Raw genomic sequence first — 23115 nt, 5'->3', positions numbered from 1 at the left:
CAATGATGCTGCCCCTGCCATTTTTTCTTTTTTCCTTAATCCACTTGCCCAAGCAAACCATATCCTAATAACAAATAGAAATGCTCTGTTACATGCAAAATAGTGGTATCACGAGACTTCCTTTCAAACAAATTCACATTCACACTCATCCAGAGCTCTATGTTCTCTCTGGAGTTATTCTTTAAGTTACATCAATTGCTCCTACTATTCCACTCACCCACAGGATCTTTAATACACTATTATTTAATTTTCCCAGGTTTCTATCATCTGGGTTGCTTTTTCTCAGAGACTAGTTTCCCTCTACTTCCACCCTGGGCTAAAGCATTCCCAGAGCAGCAGATATCTATTTTGATTAAACAGGCTTCTGCTCATAATTTTCTAGTAGTACCGGTCTCTCTGCCACCTGTGAGATGCCGAAGCCCACAGAGGAGTAGTTCCACCAGCCTCACCAGAATCCCACTCCTGACACCCAAAATGTCGGAATGTCTCATAGGCCGAATTTTCCCGACATCAACCTGGACTTCCAAAATCAATGCTGTGAAGCAATCCTTTCAAAGATTTTAAGAAACGTGAATAAGGAGAGAAAAGTTATAATCAGAATCAGAATTAGCAATAGCATACTCATGACACGTCAGCGATGGTCTGAAATCAAATGACAATCCTTCCTTCTTTTATACACATTGAGCATCCTTGTTTACCATTAACTTTAGAAACTTCCCAAATCTGGGCCTTAGTATTTGGTAATTCATTTATATTAATTCTATGCATATTATTTGTCCTGTCAGCCAGCGGTATCACCAATTTCTGCTTTCTCATGTGGCTGCTGACATCTCACTGTTTCTGGAGACTTTGGTGTCATCAGCAAACATGTTAGAAACATGAAGCAGAGAAAAGTGCTGCTTCTCTTGGTAAGGCATTGAATTAGCTTTGGCTTTGCAAATAAGCTGTTAAGTCATTTCCAACTGCTCTGCTGCCAAGGCTCTAATGTTAGAGTTTGGGGATTGCAAACTGTGAAGTTTAAACACTGACACAAACAAGAATTTTGCAGCAAATGACTTGAGAACAGGAAGCTTCATGATAGGAAGCACCATTTCTCCCCTTGTTTTCAAGGCAGGTTTCAGTTTTAGCACAGGTATTCTGGCTATTATCACTGCCAATGCTAATGCTTACAACATTATCTAGAGACTCAAAGCACTTTTGTACGTCACTCTGGATAAGGGCGTCTGCTAAATGCTGCAAATGTTAATGTAAATTAAATTATCTGTAGTGGTTAGCAGTGTTATCGGTGTGATTGTCAGTTAGGTCTTTACATTAGTCTCGGTTTTGTCATTGAACTCATTTCCCTCTGGCTCTGGTGTGTAATTGTTCTGTTTGTTGGTTGGCTTCAGCTTCAGTGTCCAGTTGTCCACATGCTCCTGTTGTATTCCCATTGCGCTATTCTCTGAGCTTCCTGCTGCATGCTTCTTTGCAGCAGCCAGACTTTTTATGCCTGATGTAAAAGTTGTCACCAGCCACCACTGCACATATCAAGTCAAGTCAAGTAGGCTTTGTTGTCATTCCAACCATATACAGTGCAGTACACAGTGAAAAGAAACATTATTTCCCTAGGACAAGATGCTACATAAGAAAACATAAATGAACATAAAGTAACTACACAAAACTAAGTGGGACTCTAGTCTTAGGACACTAAATAAAGTGCAAGAACATGTGCAACATTTAACTTTAAAAATTACAACTTAAGACAAAGAGACAGTGAACACAGTGACTGTTAACACATTAAACACAGCAAGCAATAAACCAGTACAGGAGTTGTCCTCTAAAATGTGGATCCTCAGGAATTTGAAGCTGGTGACACGGTCTACTACTGTTCAATTAAAATGGATGTGTGTTTGTGTGTGCCTTTCTAAAGTCCATGTTGAGATCCTTGGTCTTCTTTGTTTTCAGCAGCAGGTTCAAGAGGCTTTTATTGTCATTTCTACTATACACAGTGGTACACAGCACACAGTAAAAATGAGCCAACGTTCCTCCAGAACCCTGGTGCTACACTAAACAACAACATAGAGCTACAACACAAGCTACGTAAAGTGCATCGAGTGCAACCTAGTTCAAACAGTGCAGACGAAAAACAGTACAGACAGACATTGCAGACAGACAACAAAAGACAAGGTAAACAGTGTAATGCGGGCAAGTATAAATAAAAAATAAATAAATGATGGTGGAATGGATTGAGATGAGTAATGAGTATGTGTTAAGTTCAGGTTGTACAGTTCGGTAACACACATTTAAGTGAGTGTGTGTGTGTGTGTGTGTGTGTGTGTGTGTGTGTGTGTGTGTGTGTGTGTGTGTGTGTGTGTGAGTGTGTGTGTGTGTGTGTGCGAGTTCCATTTCAGGTTGTTGTCAGTGTACCATGGTCTCAGCCGGTTCACCTCCTCCCTGTAGGCAATGATGAGTCCAATCATCACTGCTCACAACCAACACACATCACTGCCCACAGCCACCACACACCACTGCCTACTGTACAGCTACCACACAACCCTGTCCACAGCCACCATACACCACTGCCCACAGCCACTACACACCACTGCCCACAGCCACCACACATCACTGCCTACTGTAAAGCTACCACACACCCCTGCCTACAACTACCACACACCACTACCCACAGCCAGTACACACCACTACCTACTGTACAGCCATCATACACCACTGCCCACAACTACCACACACCACTGCCTACTGTACAGCCTCCACACACCACTGCCCACAGCCACTACACACCACTGCCCACAGCCGGCACACACCACTGCCTAAATGTAGAGCCACCACATACCTCTGCCCACAGCCACCACACACCACTGCCCACAGCTGGCACACACCACTGCCTACTGTACAGTCACCAATGCATAAAAAAAAAAAAAAAATGTATATATACTATATTTCATGACACTCATGTAAATCCTTTTCTATGGTCCACCATGATTTAGGTTGTAAAACCTGTTTCACAAGGCAAAATTTGGAGTAAATGTATTATAAAAGATGTATTATGTTAATGTTTTAGAGCATATAAACAGATGTTCAGAGCGAAACTCTTTTGAAACTCTTTTTCGTTTTTTCAGTAGCTACTCAGATTTTTTACATTTTCACACTATTAAATATGTACATTATAATAAACACATTTAGTTTGTAGTCTGACAAATGTATTTATCTGAGTAGCAACTGAAAACAAAACAAAAATATTGAGGATAGTTTGAGGTTAATGTCAGAGTGAGAAGTACACAAAAAAAATGTCAATGGGTATTTATGTAATCCTGTGTGTGTGTGTGTGTGTGTGTGTGTGTGTGTGTGTGTGTGTGTGTGTGTGTGTGTGTGTGTGTGTGTGTGTGTGTGTGTGTGTGTGTGAAGGAATTCTCCAGAAAAAAAACTCTGCCTGCAGGCAAAAAGTCTATGTACTTACAATGTAGAGAAACCATACCACCCAGGTAGAAAATATACCAGAGTAAAGGTGGGGTTAAAGCTCTATTCCTTTTTTTTTATCACAGTTTCTACCAAACAATGTTTTAAACAGGTGTTACAATACAGTGTTATAAGCAGAGGTTTAGTGTTTAAAACTGCAAAAACAGTGTGTCAATATACACTAACTTATGTTAATTACAATTTATATTACTTCCCTCTTTTATGTACAGAGCATAACTTGTGAGGCTGCTTTAAAATAACATGTATGATTTTATGTCATTGTCATGAATAAACAACATAGAACAGAGCACATTTTGTTTGAAATCATGTTTTATTTAAATCGTCAAAAATATTGAAACATTGGCAAGTGTTGTTTTTTTTGCCCATGTGTGTTCTGTTAGAATGACTGTTTAAACAGTTGATAGGCCTGAGTGCATAATCTTGGTTTCTCCAGTAAAGACTGAATTTGCTGTTTAAATAAGTAAACAATATGAATAGGCTGAAGTGAAAACCAATATGAAATGCAAAGCTAAAAAGAACTGACAGAAGCTGAGCTACAAACCTGGAGAAGCATCATAGAAGGCGGTAACAGTTTGGTGTCTGTGGGTCACTAGTTTTATGTAGTTTACTGAAAGCAAGGAATACACTACTAAGTATGAAGTGTTAGTCTTGAAGTTAATTCAAGTAAATATCTGTTCCAAATATTTTGCTAAGCTGAAGACTTGTTGATCTGGCTGCAAAAATCATGTTAACACATTTAGATATTCTTTTTAAATATCCAGCAATGAAGGCTGGAAATTATCCCATGCATCTCATTTAGCAAAGCTTTTCCCAAAGTCATGTATGTAATAGCTGAAAAAACACTTCTTCAATTAGAGCAATTATTATTATATATTTAACACAATAATGCAAGGAGTATTAGTGTGGTGTGTAGTGTTTTATTATGTTAAATAATTAGATTTTATTAACAATGTATTCAGACAAATCAGCTTTCTCCTGCATTATAATCATGTGCTGTTCATGTGATAGAAGAGAAGGGTGTTACCTGTCAGCTAGGAGAATAAAGGACATGGGTGTTAGCTGTTAGACTGGCCATGGCAGTGTTTCTGTAGCTCATGAAGTTCAGGTTTAAAATATTTCTTAACAGATACATGGTGCTTGTAGTACAGTTGAATTATTTTTTCAGAAGCAGAAAGAATTAGTAGAGATAGATCTGACTGTGATTCTCACCAAGGACCATATCCAGAGTAGAGTTGCAGTAAGGACAGTGAAATTATACATAGCACACATTTTATTACTTGATTACTATTTGAAAGAAATGTGTAAGCTGTGCATGTTGGAAAAAGGTTCATCTAAAACAGTCACATTTCAGTTAGGCCTTATTCTGATCATTAACTTTAAATATTATTATTATTATTATTATTATTATTATTATTATTATTATTATTATTATTATTATTATTAATATTATTTTTGAACATATTTTTCAGCTTGGAGGAGCAGTTTGAAGTCTGTCACCAATGTGCAAGCGTTTGATTTAACCACATCATTCTGAAATTGATACTTTGAAATTACAGAATTATTTATTAATAAATGCCATTATTACTTAATTAATAATATTAACACATTTAAGTTCACAAATTATTATTTTTTTTTTAAAGGAAATGAATGAAAAAGCTGTAACTGTTCAACCTAGATATTTTTATTAAATAAAATATTTTTTGATATTATATATGAGAGCTAAAATGTGACATCTTTTAACACTCAACAATGACACTGTTAGGGGTGAGCTACATACTAATGATAATTACAAATAATGATTGAAATATAATATTGTAAATTGAGACACATTCTTCACTGGCTTTATTTTAATTTTCTCAGATTATTAAACACAATAAAATAGAAAATCCCTAGTTTTAGTCTATAAAGAAAGCTAAACAATCCACATATTTATACTAATGCTGATAACATCTTACATACATGTCTGCTGATAATATTCAGTTATATACTGCTTGTCAACCAGATTCTGTTAATGTAAAATCCTCACTCTCCTCTTGTATTAGCGAGTTAAAACAATGGCTACACTCAAATTTTCTTAGCCTGAATCTGGGTAAAACCGACATTCTGATAACTGGTTTAACAACGATTGTCAAACTGCGACCTTTCATCTGCAGAAATGATGCCGAAACATTAGTGCATGCTCTGATTACGTCCCGTCTCGACTACTGCAATTCACTCTTCTCTGGTCTATCAGCTCACTCAATCTCACGTTTACAGTACATACAAAACTCGGCTGCCAGAATGTTAACCTCCAATTAAAAATCTGTCCACATTACCCCTATATTATTTGATCTTCACTGGCTTCCAGTCTCATCTCGCATAAAATATAAAATCATACTGCTCACTTATAAGGCACTAAATGCTCTTTCCCCTCACTATCTTTCCGATCTTCTCTCATCCTATGTTCCTTCACGATCACTCCGGTCTTCAAACTCTGAACTTTTATGTGTTCCTAGATACTGTCTATCTTCTGCGGGTGGCAGATCCTTTTCTGTCATTGCTCCAATACTATGGAACTCCTTACCCATTGCACTCAGAACCATTACCACTCTGTCTGAATTTAAATCAAGGCTTAAGACCCACCTTTTCAACCTCCACTATCACTCAATGCATATGTGTTAGGAGTCCTTCATTTTTCTGAAATGTGGTGTATGTTTCATGTACTATGTAGTGTTTTATCTCTTGTCCTGTATGTTTTTGTGTCTGTGTTTGTCTCTGCTATTAACTCATGCAGCTGCATGTGTTCCTTCGTCCTGGGCAAATGTCCGACGAATATGTTTGTTTATGTATGTTCATTATATTTCATCTGTTACCGTGTAAAGCGTCCTTGAGCTTGGGAAAGGCGCTATATAAATTAAACGTATTATTATTATTATTATTATTATTATTATTATTATTATGTCAATAAAATAGGTTAAATATATTGGCCAAAAGTCAAATTATATCAAAGGGATGTGTGATTTTGTGCAATTTTCTGGTACAATTGCCTTTAATTGAATCTAGAACCTCAATTCCAAATTAGGCCAATGTTAAAAAATCAGAAACAAAAACAAATGCACTTATTTTCAAATCTCATAACCTCATATTTTATTGACAATAGAAAATAAAAACCAAAACAAAAAAAGTTTAAACTGAGAAAATGTACAATTTCAAGAAAGAAATAAAACAAAACAGGCATGATTCAGGAAATCATTGCATGGGTTTAGAAACACCTTCAGAAATGACTCTGTCTAAACAGAGTGTACAGTGCCAACCATGTGTAAATCCAACTATAGGCCAATATCAAACTTTTTCTTTATCTCGAAGTTCTAGAAAAGGTTGTAGCACAGCAGTTCTGCTCACATCTACTGAGGAAGAACATTTATCAAATGTATCAGTCAGGATTTCGGCCTCATCATAGCACAGAGACGGCGCAAGTTAAGGTGGTAAATTACCTGCTATTGGCCTCTGATCAGGATTTTATCTCTTTCCTGGTTTTGCTCGACCTCAGTGCAGCTTTTCACACCAGTGATCATATTATACTGCTTGCTGGACTGGAGAACGTTGTTGGAATAAAAAGAACAGCGCTCTCCTGGCTCAGGTCTTATCTGACTGATTGCTATCAGTTTGTTGATGTAAATGGTGAGTTCTCCACTGTTCTCGTTCTCGCTAAGGTAAGGTTTTGTGTTCCGCAAGGATCTGTCTTAGGTCCACTGCTTTTCTCTTTATATATGCTGCCTCTGGGTGAAATTATACATAAACATGGTATCCGCTTCCATTGCTATGCTGATGATACACAGCTGTATATTTCAGCAAAGCCAGATGAGAGAGATCAGCTTAACAATGTTGAGAAGTGTGTAAAGGACCATTAGACAGTGGATGCTTCATAACTTTCTTCTGCTCAACTCGGATAAGATGGAAGTACTTTTACTAGGACCACATGCAGCTAGAAGGAAATTTTCCGATTCCGTAGCATCTCTGGATGGTGTTTCTGTTTTAGTGTGTACAGCTGTCAAAGAGATTGGTGTGATTATTGACCCGAGTCTTTCCTTTGAGGCTCACGTGAATAATATCACCAGGATCTCCTTCTTTCACCTTAGAAATATTGCTAAAAATGAGAAATATGATGTGGTTACAGGATGCACTACACTGCTCCCAATTACATCTCACACTGATTATAAAATACTACTACTGACGTATAAAGCACTTAACGCTCTCACGCCGCAGTATCTGAGTGAACTTCTGTACCAGTATGATCCTCCACGCCTACTTAGATCAAAAGGTGCAGGCTATTTGTTGGTACCTCAAATAATGAAGACTCCAGCAGGGGGCAGATGTTTCTCTTATAAACCCCACAGTTATGGAACAACCTTCCAAACAGTGTTCGAGACACAGACATAGAGTTGAAGTCGAGGCTGAACACATTTATTTAGTGGAGTCTTTAGTCAGTAGGTGTTTGTGAGGTAAAGGAGCAGATCTGGAGGGATCATGGATATGGAGTGTTTGGTGAACTGGGATATTTGGATGTTGTCGTCTCCTCACTCTCACACGTTCACTCAGGTTTGTTGATGGTGGTGTGGTGGGTCGTCTCTTATCCCAGAGATCATCATGTGTGTGCTTCCTTCTGGTTCTTTCTTTTAGTTATGCTGCCATAGTGAGTCTTGCCGGAGTCCAAACTGCACAGTGACATTAACTTTCATACAACAATCACGAGACTTAATAATCCATATCCTGTCACCCCTCTTCTCTCTCTCTCTCTCTCTCTCTCTCTCTCTCTCTCTCTCTCTCTCTATATATATATATATATATATATATATATATATATATATATATATATATATATATATATATATATATATATATATACATACTAGTTGAAAGTACCCGTGCTTCGCTACGGAAGGCAGAACGCTAAGCAATATGGCAATAAGCAGTAAAGCACTGAGCAGGACTGGATGATTAGAGATCAGAACGTAACGTCAACAAATAACGTACTCCCCCTTTGTAGTACGGATACAGGGCAAACTACTTTGAAAATTATTTTTATCGTGCATCTAACATGTAATAAGAAACAATGTAGTAAGTTTCATTAGGATCCGTAATGTTATTTCGAAGAATTTACAATGCGTGAGAAATCACGTTTTACGCGAGTTAGCCGCGATCCAGGGCGAATTTTTCAAAACCCTTTCTTAGTGAGCACCTAAGACCCAAGAGGAAGCTATGTTCCAAATTTCATTGCAATCCGTTCAGTGGTTTTTGAGATTTCGTGATGAGTGAGTGAGTCAGTCAGTGGTATTTGAGCTGTGTGTATATATATATATATATATATACACATCACTCTCGGTTGAGTTAAAAATGCTCCTGAGGTTCCATTGACCACCGTTTCTGCCCCTCTCACCCCCTTAAATCTGCGCACTTTGTCCTGGATTGCCTCTGGAGAGTGTTCTCTTCGATTGGCAGCCACACTGTGCAGCTGGGGACGGTTTCTCATCAACGCCCTGGGGTTCCATGATATTCCGGAGTAAGAACAGGAGCTTTGAGGATGGATTTGGACTGTAGGTAATGTCAACAGTCTCCTACACTGACTCAGGACTACAGTTTGCTTCTGATTACTATCACTGCATCCTGCATAATTGTTTATCTTTAATAAATTGTCATTCTATGCAACCCGGATGAGAATGGGTATCCTATTGACTCTGGATCCTCTAAAGGTTTCTTCCTTATGCCATCTCTGTGGGTTTTTTCCTTGCCACAGTCAACACCAGCTTGCTCATCGAGGACAAACTTTACCTTATAATTAAACATCTTATTAATTTTCATCACCACATTATCTTTGTAAAGCTGCTTTGAGACAATGTTCATTGTTTAAAGCGCTATACAAATTAAAATGAATTAAATTGAATTGAATCATTCACAAATGCTGGTTAAGGCTCTAGCATGCAAAGAAGCTGTCTTCTACAGGCAGGCCAAAGCTTATTTAAAATGGACTTAGTTAAAGTGGTCTGTGGTCAGACAAATCATAATTTTAAATTCTTTTTGGAAATTATGGAGGCTATGTCTTCTGTATTGAAGAGGAGAGGGACCATCTTGTTTGTTTTCAGAATTCAGTTCAAAACCCATCTCTGATGGTATGGGAGTGCATCAGTGCTTTCCAGTGCTTGCACATCTGGAAAGGTACCATCAGTGCTAAAATGTACATACAGGTTTCAAAACAACATATGCTTTCAGAAAACGTTCTTATTAGGGAAGGCCTTGCATATTTTAGCAACACGTGCATATATTACAATATCATGGCTTCGTAGTAGAGATGTCCAGGTGCTAAACTGGCCTGCCTGCAGTATAGACCTTTCATTATTTGGAAGCATTTGGTGCACAATGAAATTAAATGTACAACAAAAAAGACCCAGGACAGTTGAGCAGCTAGAATCCTGTATCAACAGTTTGGGTTGCAGCAATTAAATAAAAAATTATTATTGGTACATTCCTGCAGTTTCATTAATTTGGTATATTTTCTGTGTTCTATTGGAAATAAAATATGGGGTTATTAGATTTGAAAATTATTGCACTCTGTTTTTATATACATTTTACACAGTGGCCCAACGTTTTTGGAACAGTGGCTGTATTGCATTGGGCATATTATACCTGTCTGCTCTTTAAATCATTCAACTTTTAAATAAGGTGATGTGAATTCCATCATGATCATGAAATTCCCAGTCAAATCTAGAGTCTGCACAATTCTGTGAAGAATGTTTTCCTTGTCAAAAAGAATTCCAAATAGGAATGTTTTTAGAAAGTTAGTACACTTAATTGATCAAAGAACTCTTCAAATAATTTTTCTTATAGTATGTAACTAGGATTATTTCACACATGTAGGGAATTTAATTTTATTCATATATCACTTTTAAGAATAGAGACAAAGCAGCTTTCCAGAACTTTGTGTATAGATTTTAATTTCTCCTAAATGAGCTTCAGAGAGGTGACAGTGCCAAGGCAAACATTCTCATGATCACATGAGGACAGAGCTCTGAGAGAAATGAGGTTCATTGTGGCAACGTTAATGTAAATATGTAGTTATGAGTCACACACAATCAAACCAAACCCACAGCCTGACTGATGCAGTGTGTATGAGTGAAGATCTGCTCCACCCCTCTACACACATTTAACCTTCATCTGTCTTACCTGACTGCTATTCTCACACCTGCTCTATCACACAGGTAAGAACATCTCTGTTGCACACACTGGCACACAAACATACACCAGTGCAACACATCTTTCCCTGTTTTATATTAGTTTTGGAGGATATTAATACAAATAGATGTTAAGTTTTAATCAGGCTCTTTTGTGTTAGGTGTGTTTTGTGAGAGTTCTTTTGGAAAAAAAGTTTGTTACCAGTAAAATATAAAAGTGATGACATTAGATAAGGGTTAGGGTTAGATAGGTGCACTCTGCATTTATATTTAACATCTATTACATTTCACTTTTAAACAGGAATAAATTGTTTTATTTAAAATGCTATATTTTGACTTATCCTTCACCAAAATTTGTCCTGTTATTTAACATAAGCAGTAATTTCAGCATCACTGATTTGTGTGTAATGGCCTGAAATAACAGACTTTTATGTAATTGTTTATAAAATTCAGCCGAATGAATGTTGATCTAATCCATGATTGAAAGTAAAGTTTTTTTTTTAAGAAATTACATATTTCTATGAAATGTATATAAAATAGCACACATTAAACCATGTAACTTCCAAAATATTATAAATATATGGAACTTTTTTTTTTTTGAGTCATTTGATTCAGTGACAGAATAGCTGCAGACTGATACTTATCTCAGTGATTTTGTCAGCAACATATTACTTGCTTCTGTGTGTTAATGCTGAATTAAATGTGTTCATAGAGGCAGGGAAAGAAAACAGGTGTACTGCTTTGCATTGTTGCCATTTTCATCTCTCTTTTTATTCATGCATGGTTCATGTATCTTCACATCTATATGTTCTGCTCTGGCACAATTCCGCAAATAACTCAACATGAAGTATGACAATGTTCTGGAATGTGGACAGTCCTGTGTTTGGGGCAAAATCTAACTGTGAGCTCAGCAGCACAGTCACACTAACAGTGCATGAAAATGGCTTCTAGACCATTCTGTGTAAAGTTCCCTGAGGGTCAAAGGTTCAATGTTCATTTTAAACTGATAATTTTGCATAAAAGATTAATGAGAACAAATTACAACATAGAATGTAAATCAATAATCCATGGAGTGCAAAATCATGTTCTAAAGTATAAGATTATGAAAATAAAAATCATTTAAATGTAAAACATACATTTTTTAATTGGATGTTAAAAAATTTATGAAAAAATGTTTGTTTAATGTTTAAAATTAGTTATATTTTACAAGTAAACCAAAATAAGCTTAAATAAATAAGGACTAATCAGAAATTAACATGAATAAACTTCAGGGCATAAACTTACTATACAACATTCAGGTATGTGATGAGTAGGACAGCTTCCCTCAGCTTCTAGAAGTGGCCTTTACCCAGCTGCGTGTTTGCTGCAACCCCCCCCCAAAAAAAATAAATAAATAAATAAATAAATAAATAAATAAACTCGTGAAAATGACTATAAGTAAAAATGACACTAAATGTGTTTAGGAATGCCAGGCTATGTTCCCTTTCATGAACCCTTTCAGGAATGTCTCTAGGTTATGTATGAAACCCTAGTTCCGTGAGGAAACGAGACGCTGGGTCTGAACACTTTGGGAACGTGACTGCGTTGTCCATGCTCTGAGTAATGAGTCTAATCAGTCAAAATTTAAGACAGGCTGTAAGTGACATCACGACCAGGGAGTATAAAGTGCACTTGGAGAGAAAACAGCTTCAGCTTCTGTTTGTTCATGAAGCGCTCTGTGTGAAATGTAATGTTTGCCTGTCTGTTTTGTCAAAACAATGAAGGCATCCAAGAAAACCAAGCACGTTTCCTCGTTTCATTACGGGAAGGGATACACACAGCCTGTGTGTGGCTTGTTTGGAAGCGGAGCATGCGATTGCCAGCACTGTGCTCGCATGGCTATGTGGCTGCTCTGCTCCCGGCGGGTGCTTTTTGAGGAGAATGCCCCCACTCCTTGCGGTTCCGGTTCCGCTCTCGCTGAGGCATAGCGGTGCTCCACTTCCTGGGGTTCGCTTATGGATCTCGCAGAAGGTTTGAAGATGGGCTTGTCCCTTTCCTTTTCCTCCTGTACTTGGTCCAACTCCTGTTCAGCTTCGGAGGCATGCCTCTCGGCGATGTTTTCCCCCAGTCATGAGAGTGTGCAGCTCCGCTCTCTTCCTCCGAGGAGGGGGGCAGGCAGGCTCTTACGAACCCAGTAGTTTAGAAGCTTAATTTAGCTTGGCCCCTCCCTCAGGCAAGCTCGATGAGCGTTTTTTGCTCCTGGTGTCACAGCCTCCATTTTGGGTGGCAAGGTGTCCAGGTCCTGGGCGCGGCCTTTCTCCTCCGGTTTATTCCAACATCTCGGGGCTTAGGAATTATGGCTATGGTGATGCCTCTGGTTGAAGAGACGCTAGCACACTATCTCTCCCCAGGTGTGGCATCTTCCCTAAAACCCCTGACATTACCCACCAAGTCCCTGCGCACTACCTCGGCGCTGGTGGGTAAGACTTCTGCCTCGGCAGGTCAGGCCACTCAATGTCTCCACACCATGTCGGTACTACAGGCATGTAGTACCCAAGCCGACCTTCTGCGGGAGCTGGATCTGGGAGATCCTTTTTGCAGCCAGTTTTCTGAGATCCGCCATATGGCAGATCTGGCCCTACGGGCCACAAAGTAGACTGCCAATGCCATTTTCCATTCTATGGCCGCCCTAGTAGCCACTGAGAGACACCTCTGGCTTACCCCGTCTGAAATACTGTACAGGAACAAGGTCATGCTGCTGGACGCCCCATTCTCTCCTTTGGGCCTGTTCAGCGACGCCGTTGATTCGGTAGTCGATAGGTTCCAGGAGTCTGAAGACTGTCATCTCGAGGAAGAGTGCTTTGGCTAAAAGGTCGTGACCCGACCTGTGGAGGGATGACCGAGGGGTGTTTAGCCCTTTTCTCGGTGCCCGTTTCCCTTCAGGGACCTGGTTTGTTAACCCTGCCAAGAAATGTGCTTCAGGGCACGGCCAGCTCCACCGAGCTCCCTCCTTCGGTTCCGCCCGTAATTTCTGCGGTCCAGGAGGTCTCGTTTCCAGAGCCACGTTTGGGCACTGCCCCGTCTCTGGACACACCGAAGGTCTGTCTCGAGAGAGACTGATACCCTTAAGGGAGAACCTGGCAGCCTGGAGGGCTTTGCCAGACATGTCATTCTGGGTCTTGACATGTCATACTGTAGAGCAAGGCTACGCGGTCAGTCTCTGGTCTTGGTAGTTTTGGAGAGAATTTGGAGTCTGTCTCCTCCAAGTGGCCCCATGGTGGCCAGGCCATCCATGGTTCACAGACCTGGTGGCCCTTCTCGAGCAGCCTCTATGGGAAATTCCTCTCAGAAGGGATCTTCTCTCTCATTCAGGGGGCTCAATAGTTTACCCCGGCCCGAGTTGTGAAATCTGTGCCTGTTGCCCCTGAAGGGGCACAGCTCAGAGGCTCGGGTCTCTTCACCAAGGTGGTAGAGACTATTCTCCAATCCAGAGCTCCCTCCACGAGAAGGTTGTATGCCATGAAATGGCGTCTGTTCACTGCGTGGTGCTCTCAGCGCAAATTAGACCCAGTCCACGCCCAGTTGGTTCAGTGCTGGAGTCCCTACAGGAGCAGTTCTCAAAAGGGTTGACTTTATCCACCATTAAAGTCTACGCATCCGCCGTTTTGGCATATCATGCCCTGTGTCCTGCCATTCACTGGGAAGAGACCCACTCCTGATGCACTTTCTCCATGGCACATGAAGGCTGAGGCCTCCGGTGCGTCCTACAGTGCCTGGTTGGGACCTGGCTGTAGTGTTTGGGACTCTGAGCCCTTCGAGACTGTTCATCTGCTACGGCCCTCTGAGGAGAGGCATTCCTTCTTATAAGCAGACCCTCAGCAGTTGGATTATTGACGCTATTGTCTTCTTATGGGTCCTCTGGTCTCCCTGCTCCATTCAGGGTCAGAGCTCACTCCACCCTGAGTGTGGCAGCCTATAACGCTTGGTTTCTTAACGATTGTACCGCCAAGACCTCTGCAACGCTGCGGGGTGATCCACCCATCTCACCTTTGCCAGGTTTTACAACCGTGACCTGCAGTCAGGGACTGGTTGGTGTGGTGTTATTGGACTCTTGTTCCCAAAGCGTTCCGTCGCAGTTTAAGTTCCTGAAAGGGAATGTCTCTAGGTTACGTATGTAACCCTAGTTCCCTAAGGGGAATGCCACACCTCTGGCGCCCCCTCAGCGCTTTCTTCACGGTTACAGAAGCTGAAGCTGTCTTCTTTCCAGGTGCGCTTTATACTCCCTGGTCATGACGTCATCCTGTCGGTGACAGCCTGTCTTCAATTTTGACTGATTAGACTCATTACTCAGAGCATGGAAAATGCAGTCATGTTCTCAAAACGTTCAGACACAGCGTCTCGTTTCATCATGGAACTAGGGTTACGTACATAACCTAGAGACATTTAGAGGCAATTATTAATGGATTACATATTTCAGTTTCTGATTTTACTTTCTGTATAACATGTTGAAATAACTGCAATGTTAGAATTTTTACTGTATGCAATGTTTAAGAAGGTGTGAATAAATTAATTAATTCACATATGAGGAAATACTTCTACAATAAACCTTACAAAGATCAGCCATTAACAATGAGCTTGAATTTAATGTTCATGTGATTTTAAAATGTGAAAACTACATTACATCATTATAAATAAAATGTTCACCTTAAACCCAGATATGTGTGATGTAATGACCAGCAGTCAGTCACTGGATACTTTAGTGTATCAAAATGTGATGCACTAAAGAATGAATCAGAATGATCTCTGGATTTCCTGTACTGTTTAATTCAATTCAGTTCAATTTTATTTGTTGTGCCGTTTTAACGGACATTGTTACAAAGCAGCTTTAAAGTCAATAGATTGCAATTTCATGCTGTTTACAAGTGAATGTAGATTACATTTAATGTTGTTCAATGCAGACATGTTTAAATGTATACTTTTATAAAATCTCTACAGGACGGATGAACAATGTGCTGATAAACAAACAAAACAACAATGAGACGAAACATCAGCCACCGAGCACTCATCATCTGTGCTCTCTTCATAGGTAGGACGTCAATAATAATAATAATAATAATAATAATAATAATAATAATAATGATAATAATAATAATAATAATAATAATAATAATAATAATAATAATAATAATAATGATAATGATAATAATAATAATAATAATAATAATAATAATAATAATAATAATAATAATATTTAGAAGAAGAAGAAGAAAGACAATCAAATAAAAAATTTAACAAATCAACCCCCACACTGCACCCCGCTCCCTCTGACCCTCCACCACTGCTTGACTGGTCCCACCATCACTCAGGGTACAAAGAACACATGCTTCCAGACTCTTCCCTGTTCTGGCGCTGAGGTGGTGCGACAAACTTCCAAAGATGGTGTCCACACAGCTGCCTCTTTATAATGAGCATGTTTAAACATCTATTTTTCCACAGATTCAAAAATCAGCACTTCTAACGAAAAAAAACAACAAAAGTTTGAATTTAATTGTATTCTTACTGTGTGTCCAAATGAACCAGTATTAAAATTAATTTATTGACAGATACATCAAAGCATTTTAGATTTAATATGGATAAGTGGTTGCCGACCCAATGCCATAAATAGAAATTTAAATGGATTTATCCTGAACAGCTTTATAAAATATCGCTTTATAAAATAAACTGCTAAAATAAATAAATTACATTTAAACTACTATTACAGTATAATATATTTGATATTTTATGGGTAATGAATTATTTGATCAAATGAAATATTATAAAAGTTTTTGTGAAAAATAAAAGCTTAAGTGTTTAATACATAAAGAAATGAATTCTCAATATCAAAGCAAACAATAAAATAAAATAAATTCTACAGTTTTCAATGTGATATGTCAAGAATTTCAATATTAAAAATCTACTATTAACTGTTTTATTGACTTCTCTTAAGCATCTGTTTATTTATGTATAGCAATTATTTTTATAAACTGTATCTTCTTCAAGGAACTACTACATTTTGTAATTAGAAAAATATATTATTTTAGTTAAATGATGTTGCCTTATAAATTAATTTCATGCTATATTTAATCTAGAAATATTGAAACCAATATCTTCAATATTTATTTTCTGCTTGTCAGGATATTGCACAGCTCAGACCTCTACACAGGTAAGAACACTCTCTGGAAATGGAAATAACAAAATATTAAAAAATATATATTTGTATATATATGTGTCACGGTTGCGGAGTGACTGAAGCAAAACCGGAGTTGTAACAAAGCTGGTTTTAATTAGAAAACAGAAAAAAAAGTAAAGCAAACCAAAACACTAAACGGAAAGAAAAGAGTTCTTCGTGAAGGAAGATCAGAGCGGTCTCGGGAGGGAATGAGATCGCGGTAGTATCCACAGGAACATAGAAAGTCGATTGTGCAGTCATAAATGTTCTCCCACATTAGGTTTAGGTAGGGCTGCTGGTTAATAAACTGCAGGTGCCGGTACTTAGTATGATGGGGACAGACTACGTGTGTGTGCAGAGCCGAGGGAAGGCGTGGCAGGCTGTTCCCTGACATCAGCCCCCCCCTCCCGGGTTGGCACCTGACGCCGGGGAGCGGCGCCTGGGGCGACCCCTACCCCGGGGCGCTGGATGGAGTGGGTGAGTCGCGTAAAAGTCCACCAGGAGAGCCGGGTCCAGGACGTCCTGCCTGGGCACCCGAGCGCTCCTCTGGACCGTAGCCCTCCCAATCGACCAGGTATTCCAGCACACGGCCTTTCCGGCGTGAGTCAAGCACCTCATGCACCGTGTGCACCGCTGGCTGGTCCAGGATTCCGGTAGCGGGGGGTCCCCGCCAGCCTCAGGAGGTGGTGCAGCCGGCGTGCAAAAAGGCTTCAGGAGAGACATGTGAAACACGGGGTGGATCCGGTACTGAGGAGGGAGGTTGAGCTGGTAGGACACCTTGTTGACCTGACGGACCACCCGGCATGGCTCGATGAACCGGGGGCTCAGTTTCCAACACGGGAGGCGGAGCCGCAGGTCTTTCATGGAAAGCCACACACGGTCCCCTGGCCGGTAGGATGGAGACTGCAGCTGACGCATGTTCGCATGTGTCTCGGAGGGCCCGACGGAGCTGAGTGTGGGCCGACTCCCACACCCGGACACACTCCTGGAACCAGTAATTGTTTGAACCTCGTGGCAATAGGACCTCAGGTAGCGCCCCAGCTCCTGGATCTTCCTCTCCATCTGACCGTTGGACTGTAGGTGGTAACCGGACGACAGGTTGACCGCCACGCCAAGGAGCCGGAAGAACGCCCTCCAGATGCGTGACGTGAACTGCGGCCCACGGTCCGACACCATCTCCTCCGGGGGACCGAAGTTCCGAAACACATGGTGGAAGAGGGCTTCGGTGGTCTCCAGAGCAGTCGGCGGGCCAGGAAGGGTTATGAAACGGCAGGCCTTAGAAAACTGATCCACCACTACTTGCACGCAGGTGTGTCCTTCTGACAGGGGAATTATCGACCCGGGGAATTCCCGACCCGGGTGGCGGCCATGGTCACCCCACTAGTGAGTGGAGTAGGAAGGTGGCAGACGCAGTGTTCGTGGCACCAGGGGCTCCATTCAAGGATGTCACACGGGCTCCAGGAGCACCGAGGCGAGTGTTTAATCAGCCACGGCCGCCCTAGGATGATGCTCACGGTTGAATCCTCCAGGACCATGAACTGTATCTGTTCCTGGTGAAATAGACCGACCTGGAGGGTGATGACGGGAGGGTAGTATTTAATCCAGCCTTGTCCTAGCGGGCGCCCTTGGATGGTCTGGACGGCTAGATCGTGGTGTCCCTGCTCCTGGCGCAGCTGGAGCTGGTATAGGCATGCCTGGGAGATGAAGTTTCCAGCAGAACCTGAGTTGACTAGGGTGGAGGGGGAAAGTCTGTTGTTAGGACTGAGAGGAGTCATAGAAAGCATAGCTAAGCGAGATATCTCGATGGGAAACGCAATGTTGCTCACCTCAGCACGTTGGGGTCAAATCGTGCACTGTGGAAGGAAGTGACCAGGATTGCCACAGTACAAACAGGCCCCGGTGGCTCGGCGTCTCTCTCTCTCTCTCTCTCTCTCTCTCTCTCTCTCTCTCTCTCTCTCTCTCTCTCTCTCTCCTGGACAGGCGTTGGAACCCCAACTGCATGGGTTTGGGAGCAGTCCATGATGCGGTGGCCGACGCAGCGGGAGGCGTGTATTTAGGCACGTGGCAGACAGATAGATGTTGCAAAATCTGAATAGAACGTTGAATAAAGGTCTCTAGTCCTAGCGCATCATCATAGCCAGAGCTACACTGTTTGCGGTCCACAGCGCGTGGGCCCACGCGAGAGCTCTTCCGGATAACAACAAGATCAGGAAGGTGATTTTAGCTTGGTCGGAGGATAATCGGTGCGGCTGCATGGCGATGTAAAGTTCCACCTGTTGCAGGAAGCCTTGGCATTCAGCCGCATCCCCGTAGAAGGAGCTCGGGAGAGCCATCAGATTGCTGGGAGGAGGGGAAGGTGCCAGAGGTGGAGCCTGGTGAACCGGGTTAATGGCGACCGCTGATTACTTGTTGATACATGAAGTATGCATCCTTTAGAGCTATTGTGACAAACCAGTCCTCGTATATGATCTGAGACACAACCTGCTTGATGGTCAGCATCTTCGAACTGAGTCTTATTAGTGAGCTGTTCAGCTGATGTAGATATAAAATAGGACGTAATGAAGTACCGTCTGTAGAACCCGGACTCTCTCTCCAATGAAGGGACCACCTTGATGGCCTCCTTCCTTAGGAGAGTGTTTACTTCTTGATCCATGACCAGAGCCTGTTTGTCTCCGTCAAACTGGGGCAGATGAGACCCAAACTGAATCGTATAGCCTCTGTCTACAGTACACAGGACCAACCGAGACATGTCTGGCAGAGCTTCCCTAACCCTAACCCTAACCCGTCCTATGAGCTAGAGCTGCCATACACTGGTGCTCCTGGGCTTCCTGGCCTCCTATGTATATCTCCCGCAGCAGGTCAGCCTGATACGCCTGTAACTCTGTACACAGCGGCTTGTCCTGCTCAGGCAAAAGCCTTACCCACCAGTGCTGAATTGTTACACAGGGGCTTGGTGGGAAATGTTGGGGTCGATGCGACACTCTTGGAGAGATAGCTAGCCAGCATCTCTTCAACTCGGGGCACCTACCCATAACCACGTTCTTTTAGTTCCATCTCGTTAGAATATAACGCAAATCTAGGACTAAAAAGGTGGCCTGAATAAGGCTTCACCCAGGACCTGGACACCTTGGTGTGCAGGTCCGGAAAGAACGGCAGACCCCGATGTGGAGGTTGTGAAATAGGCTGAAGAAAGCACACATCGAATTTACTGGATGGAGGGGCTTTCTGCTCATCGGCCTGCCAAGCCAGATCTAGCTTATCATCTGCAAATCCCAGAAACTAGCGCATGGAAGCAGGGCACCCTCCTTGAAGAGTGCCCACCAGGAGCGGAGCATCCACAGAGACATGCGAGTGCAACGTGCACAGTCGGCTCCCTCAAGAACTGACTTAGCGTGCTCCGCTTCCAAACAAGCCACACACAGCTGAAAAGTGTGCTTGGACTTTTTATTTGCCGTCATATTTGACAAACTAAATGGACAGACAATATACACATACACATAGAGTGCTTCATGAACAAACAGAAGCTAGCGCCAGCTTCACTTCATGCGCATTTTAGAGCTTCTTGGTGACATCACCCCGCTGGTGACGCAGCACTTTCCATTAGACAGATTACACACTTGATTCAGAGCATGGACAATGCGGAAGCGTTCCCAAAGTGTTGTTGACACAGCTCGAGTGCCTAAAAGGGAACTGAGAAAATATACCAATTTAAGGAAAAAAATAATGGCTATAACAATTTGGGACAAAGTCATGTTTTCTTACTGTAGAGCAGCCCCTCTTCTTTTAACAACAGTCCGTATACATTTGGGAACTGAGAAGTCCATTTGCTGGGGTTTTGGGAGAGGAATGTTGCCCCATTCATGTTTGATACAGGATTCTAGCTGTTCAAAAGTGTTAGGTCTTATTTGTTTTTGTTTTTTTATTTCATAAAATGTTTATAGTTGGCAAAAGTTCTGGACTGCAGCCAGGGCAGTTCAGCTGGACCTGAACTCTTCTACATAGTAGAAGCCCTACTGTTGCAATAGATGTGGTGTATAATTCAGCATTGTCCTGCTGAAATATGCAATTCTTTCCCTTAAAAAAACAACTGGTTGGATGCATATGTTACTCTAAAACCCGTAAATATCTTTCAGCATTGACAGAGCCTTTCAAAATGTTCAAGATGTTACTGGCACATTCCATAGGCACAAAAGCACTCCCGTTAAATCAAAGATGCAGCTTGGTGCTCATTTAATGAGCATTAGACACAAAGTGGTGGAATCTCTGGAACATGTTTATATGTGGCATCCTCTTTGCATAGTAACGCTTTAATCTGAATTTGTGTTTACAGGCAGTGATTTCTGTGGCAAATTTAACATCAAATTGACCAGGACGTAGTTAGAATCATCAAGGAATTAAAATTCACCTTAATAAAGGGGCTCGAACCTAAAGACACATTTATATAGTTACTAAACGGTTACTTGCATTGGCTTTGTCGCTGAAAAAGAGTCCGGATGTGGTAGACAAAGGAGATTCCATTAGGAGGAAGTTCTTGGGCAATGTTTTTAAAGGTAAAGCTGCTGGAAAGATCTGTCTCAAAGGGTTTGAGTCCTGTCTCAAAGGAGGGTTTGGTGGTGGTTGGGTGCTGTTAATAACAGTGGTATTAGCATTCATTTTAATAGTGCGGCAGTTTTGTTCTTGTTATTGTTGCCATAAGTTTCTGTGTTGAGGGGATAAATTTTAAAAACAGTTTTAGTAGTAAACAGTCAATTAACCACTCGTCCCTCTATAATGAGTGTGGTGTCCCTCTTCTGTGTCCTCTAGAGTTTGAGCTCCATCTCAACGGAAGAACTCAGCGAGTATCTGAACAGCACAAACTTAGTGATTAATGGTTCTGAACTCTGCACACTGCTTGACAATTACAACAGAACCACTCAGTACCTGGAGATGGTATTTTCTTCATTTCACTTTTGCTGTTGCCCATGCATGTTGCTTACTTTTTTGTTATATTAACAGATAGAGTAATCTCTGTATCCCTTTACAGGAGCCTGTTTTGTCCTCAGCTCTGGCCAGCCAAACATTAAAGTGTGTGTGGCCTCGTGCACTTAGTGCCTCATCTCAGGCTGATGTAGAACAGTGGTTTAATGTCACACTGCTTCACTACCTGCCCTACCTCAGCTCTCAGCTCATCAGCTCCACTCAGCTCAGTGGTGCCTCTTGTCTGTCATACAGGAAACTGTGAGTCTTTGTTGCATTCAGCATTACACAGGGTTCTCAGCACAAACACGGACCTCTGTCTGTTGGCTTAAAAAACAAGTATCTCTAGTACAACATTTCCTCTATATGTGTGTTTGTGAGCAGGGTGTCCATCCTAGGGGACAACTACACCTTTGCTGCAGCTGATTTCACCCCAGCTGATGTGTACAGCTCTATTAAAGAGTATTTAAGCAGCAGCAGTAAGTATAAACTCTTTTCTTCTGTTTTCAATCCCTCTCTCTTTCTCTCTGATGAAATGTCCTTCACTGTTGTTTTCGGTACACGTGTATGTACAATATGTGTGTCTCAACAAAACTATGTGTATGTGTACTTTGCAGATGGCAGCCCTCGCTGCTATAACTCTTCAGATCCTCTTCTGAACTCCACTGCCTGGTTTGTCGATAATATCGGATTCTTCATCACCTTCATCACCCTCACTGATCTTCAATCATTCCTATCAGGAAACATGGTAGCACGCACACACACACACGCACACACACACACACACACACACACACACACACAAGCATACGTGTAATTATCTATTTTAGTAATTTGGACCGATATCAGCTAAATACATCATGCAACACACACTCATAGTGACGTATTAATGTGTGGTTTATTATGTTCTTTAGTCAAGTGTCTTCCTGAAGAACTCTGAAAATCTTCAGTTGTTCAACAATGCAGACATTTCAGCCAGTGTCCTGCAGTACTACACAAGAGAGTTGTACCTCCAGTTTCCTGACTTCAGCCCACTCAGGTAACACTAGACTCTACACATTATCAACTACTTCTTCTATTTCTTCATCCAGCCTTGTATAAAGCATTCTTAAAGCTTATTTGTGTTCTTATAGATTACCATCTGAGCTGCTGTGTCAAAGTCCTTCCTCCATGTTTGTTCCTCTTGGAGATGCAGACATTCAGACCATCCTCACTAAGATCAACAACTTCTGTACAGAATTTAATCCAGAGGTGATCAATAAATAAGTATCTGCCTGTTTACTAATCAGCTAG

At 41.3% G+C, this 23115-nt stretch overlaps 2 protein-coding genes across 2 annotated transcripts in view; one reads left to right on the top strand and one right to left on the bottom strand.

The window, feature by feature from the left end:
• Positions 1-300: 300 nt before the first annotated feature.
• The window catches only part of LOC310715611 (integrin alpha-M-like), a gene marked incomplete at its 3' end in the record, with an annotated part of 231568 nt that continues 208753 nt past the window's right edge, over positions 301-23115 (bottom strand). Inside the window, exon 25 of the mRNA XM_083522121.1 lies at positions 301-378. Coding sequence (XP_083378247.1) covers positions 301-378 — 78 coding nt within the window. The remainder of the gene's footprint in view (positions 379-23115) is intronic.
• LOC310715349 (uncharacterized protein) lies at positions 15654-23103 on the top strand. The gene is made up of 8 exons (XM_083521725.1): positions 15654-15744; positions 16832-16860; positions 21670-21795; positions 21890-22083; positions 22207-22301; positions 22440-22570; positions 22737-22861; positions 22956-23103. Exons 1-8 carry the CDS (start codon positions 15693-15695, stop codon positions 23086-23088), a joined length of 885 nt encoding a protein of 294 aa, XP_083377851.1. The 5' UTR covers positions 15654-15692; the 3' UTR covers positions 23089-23103.

The sequence above is a fragment of the Silurus aristotelis genome (genome assembly GCF_946808225.1).
Source record: "Silurus aristotelis genome assembly, chromosome: 20".
Lineage (NCBI taxonomy): Eukaryota > Metazoa > Chordata > Actinopteri > Siluriformes > Siluridae > Silurus > Silurus aristotelis.
Note: the sequence above shows the minus strand (reverse complement) of the source record. Positions and strands in the feature narration are given on the sequence as shown.

What these genes read in the sequence shown, in the direction of transcription:
- LOC310715349 (XM_083521725.1), top strand. Translation starts at nt 15,693, where the DNA reads ATGAGACGAAACATCAGCCACCGAGCACTCATCATCTGTGCTCTCTTC. An exon ending in CAGCTCAGACCTCTACACAG is followed by an intron (nt 16,861 to 21,669) that starts GTAAGAACACTC and finishes TGTGTCCTCTAG; the next exon opens with AGTTTGAGCTCCATCTCAAC. An exon ending in CCACTCAGTACCTGGAGATG is followed by an intron (nt 21,796 to 21,889) that starts GTATTTTCTTCA and finishes ATCCCTTTACAG; the next exon opens with GAGCCTGTTTTGTCCTCAGC.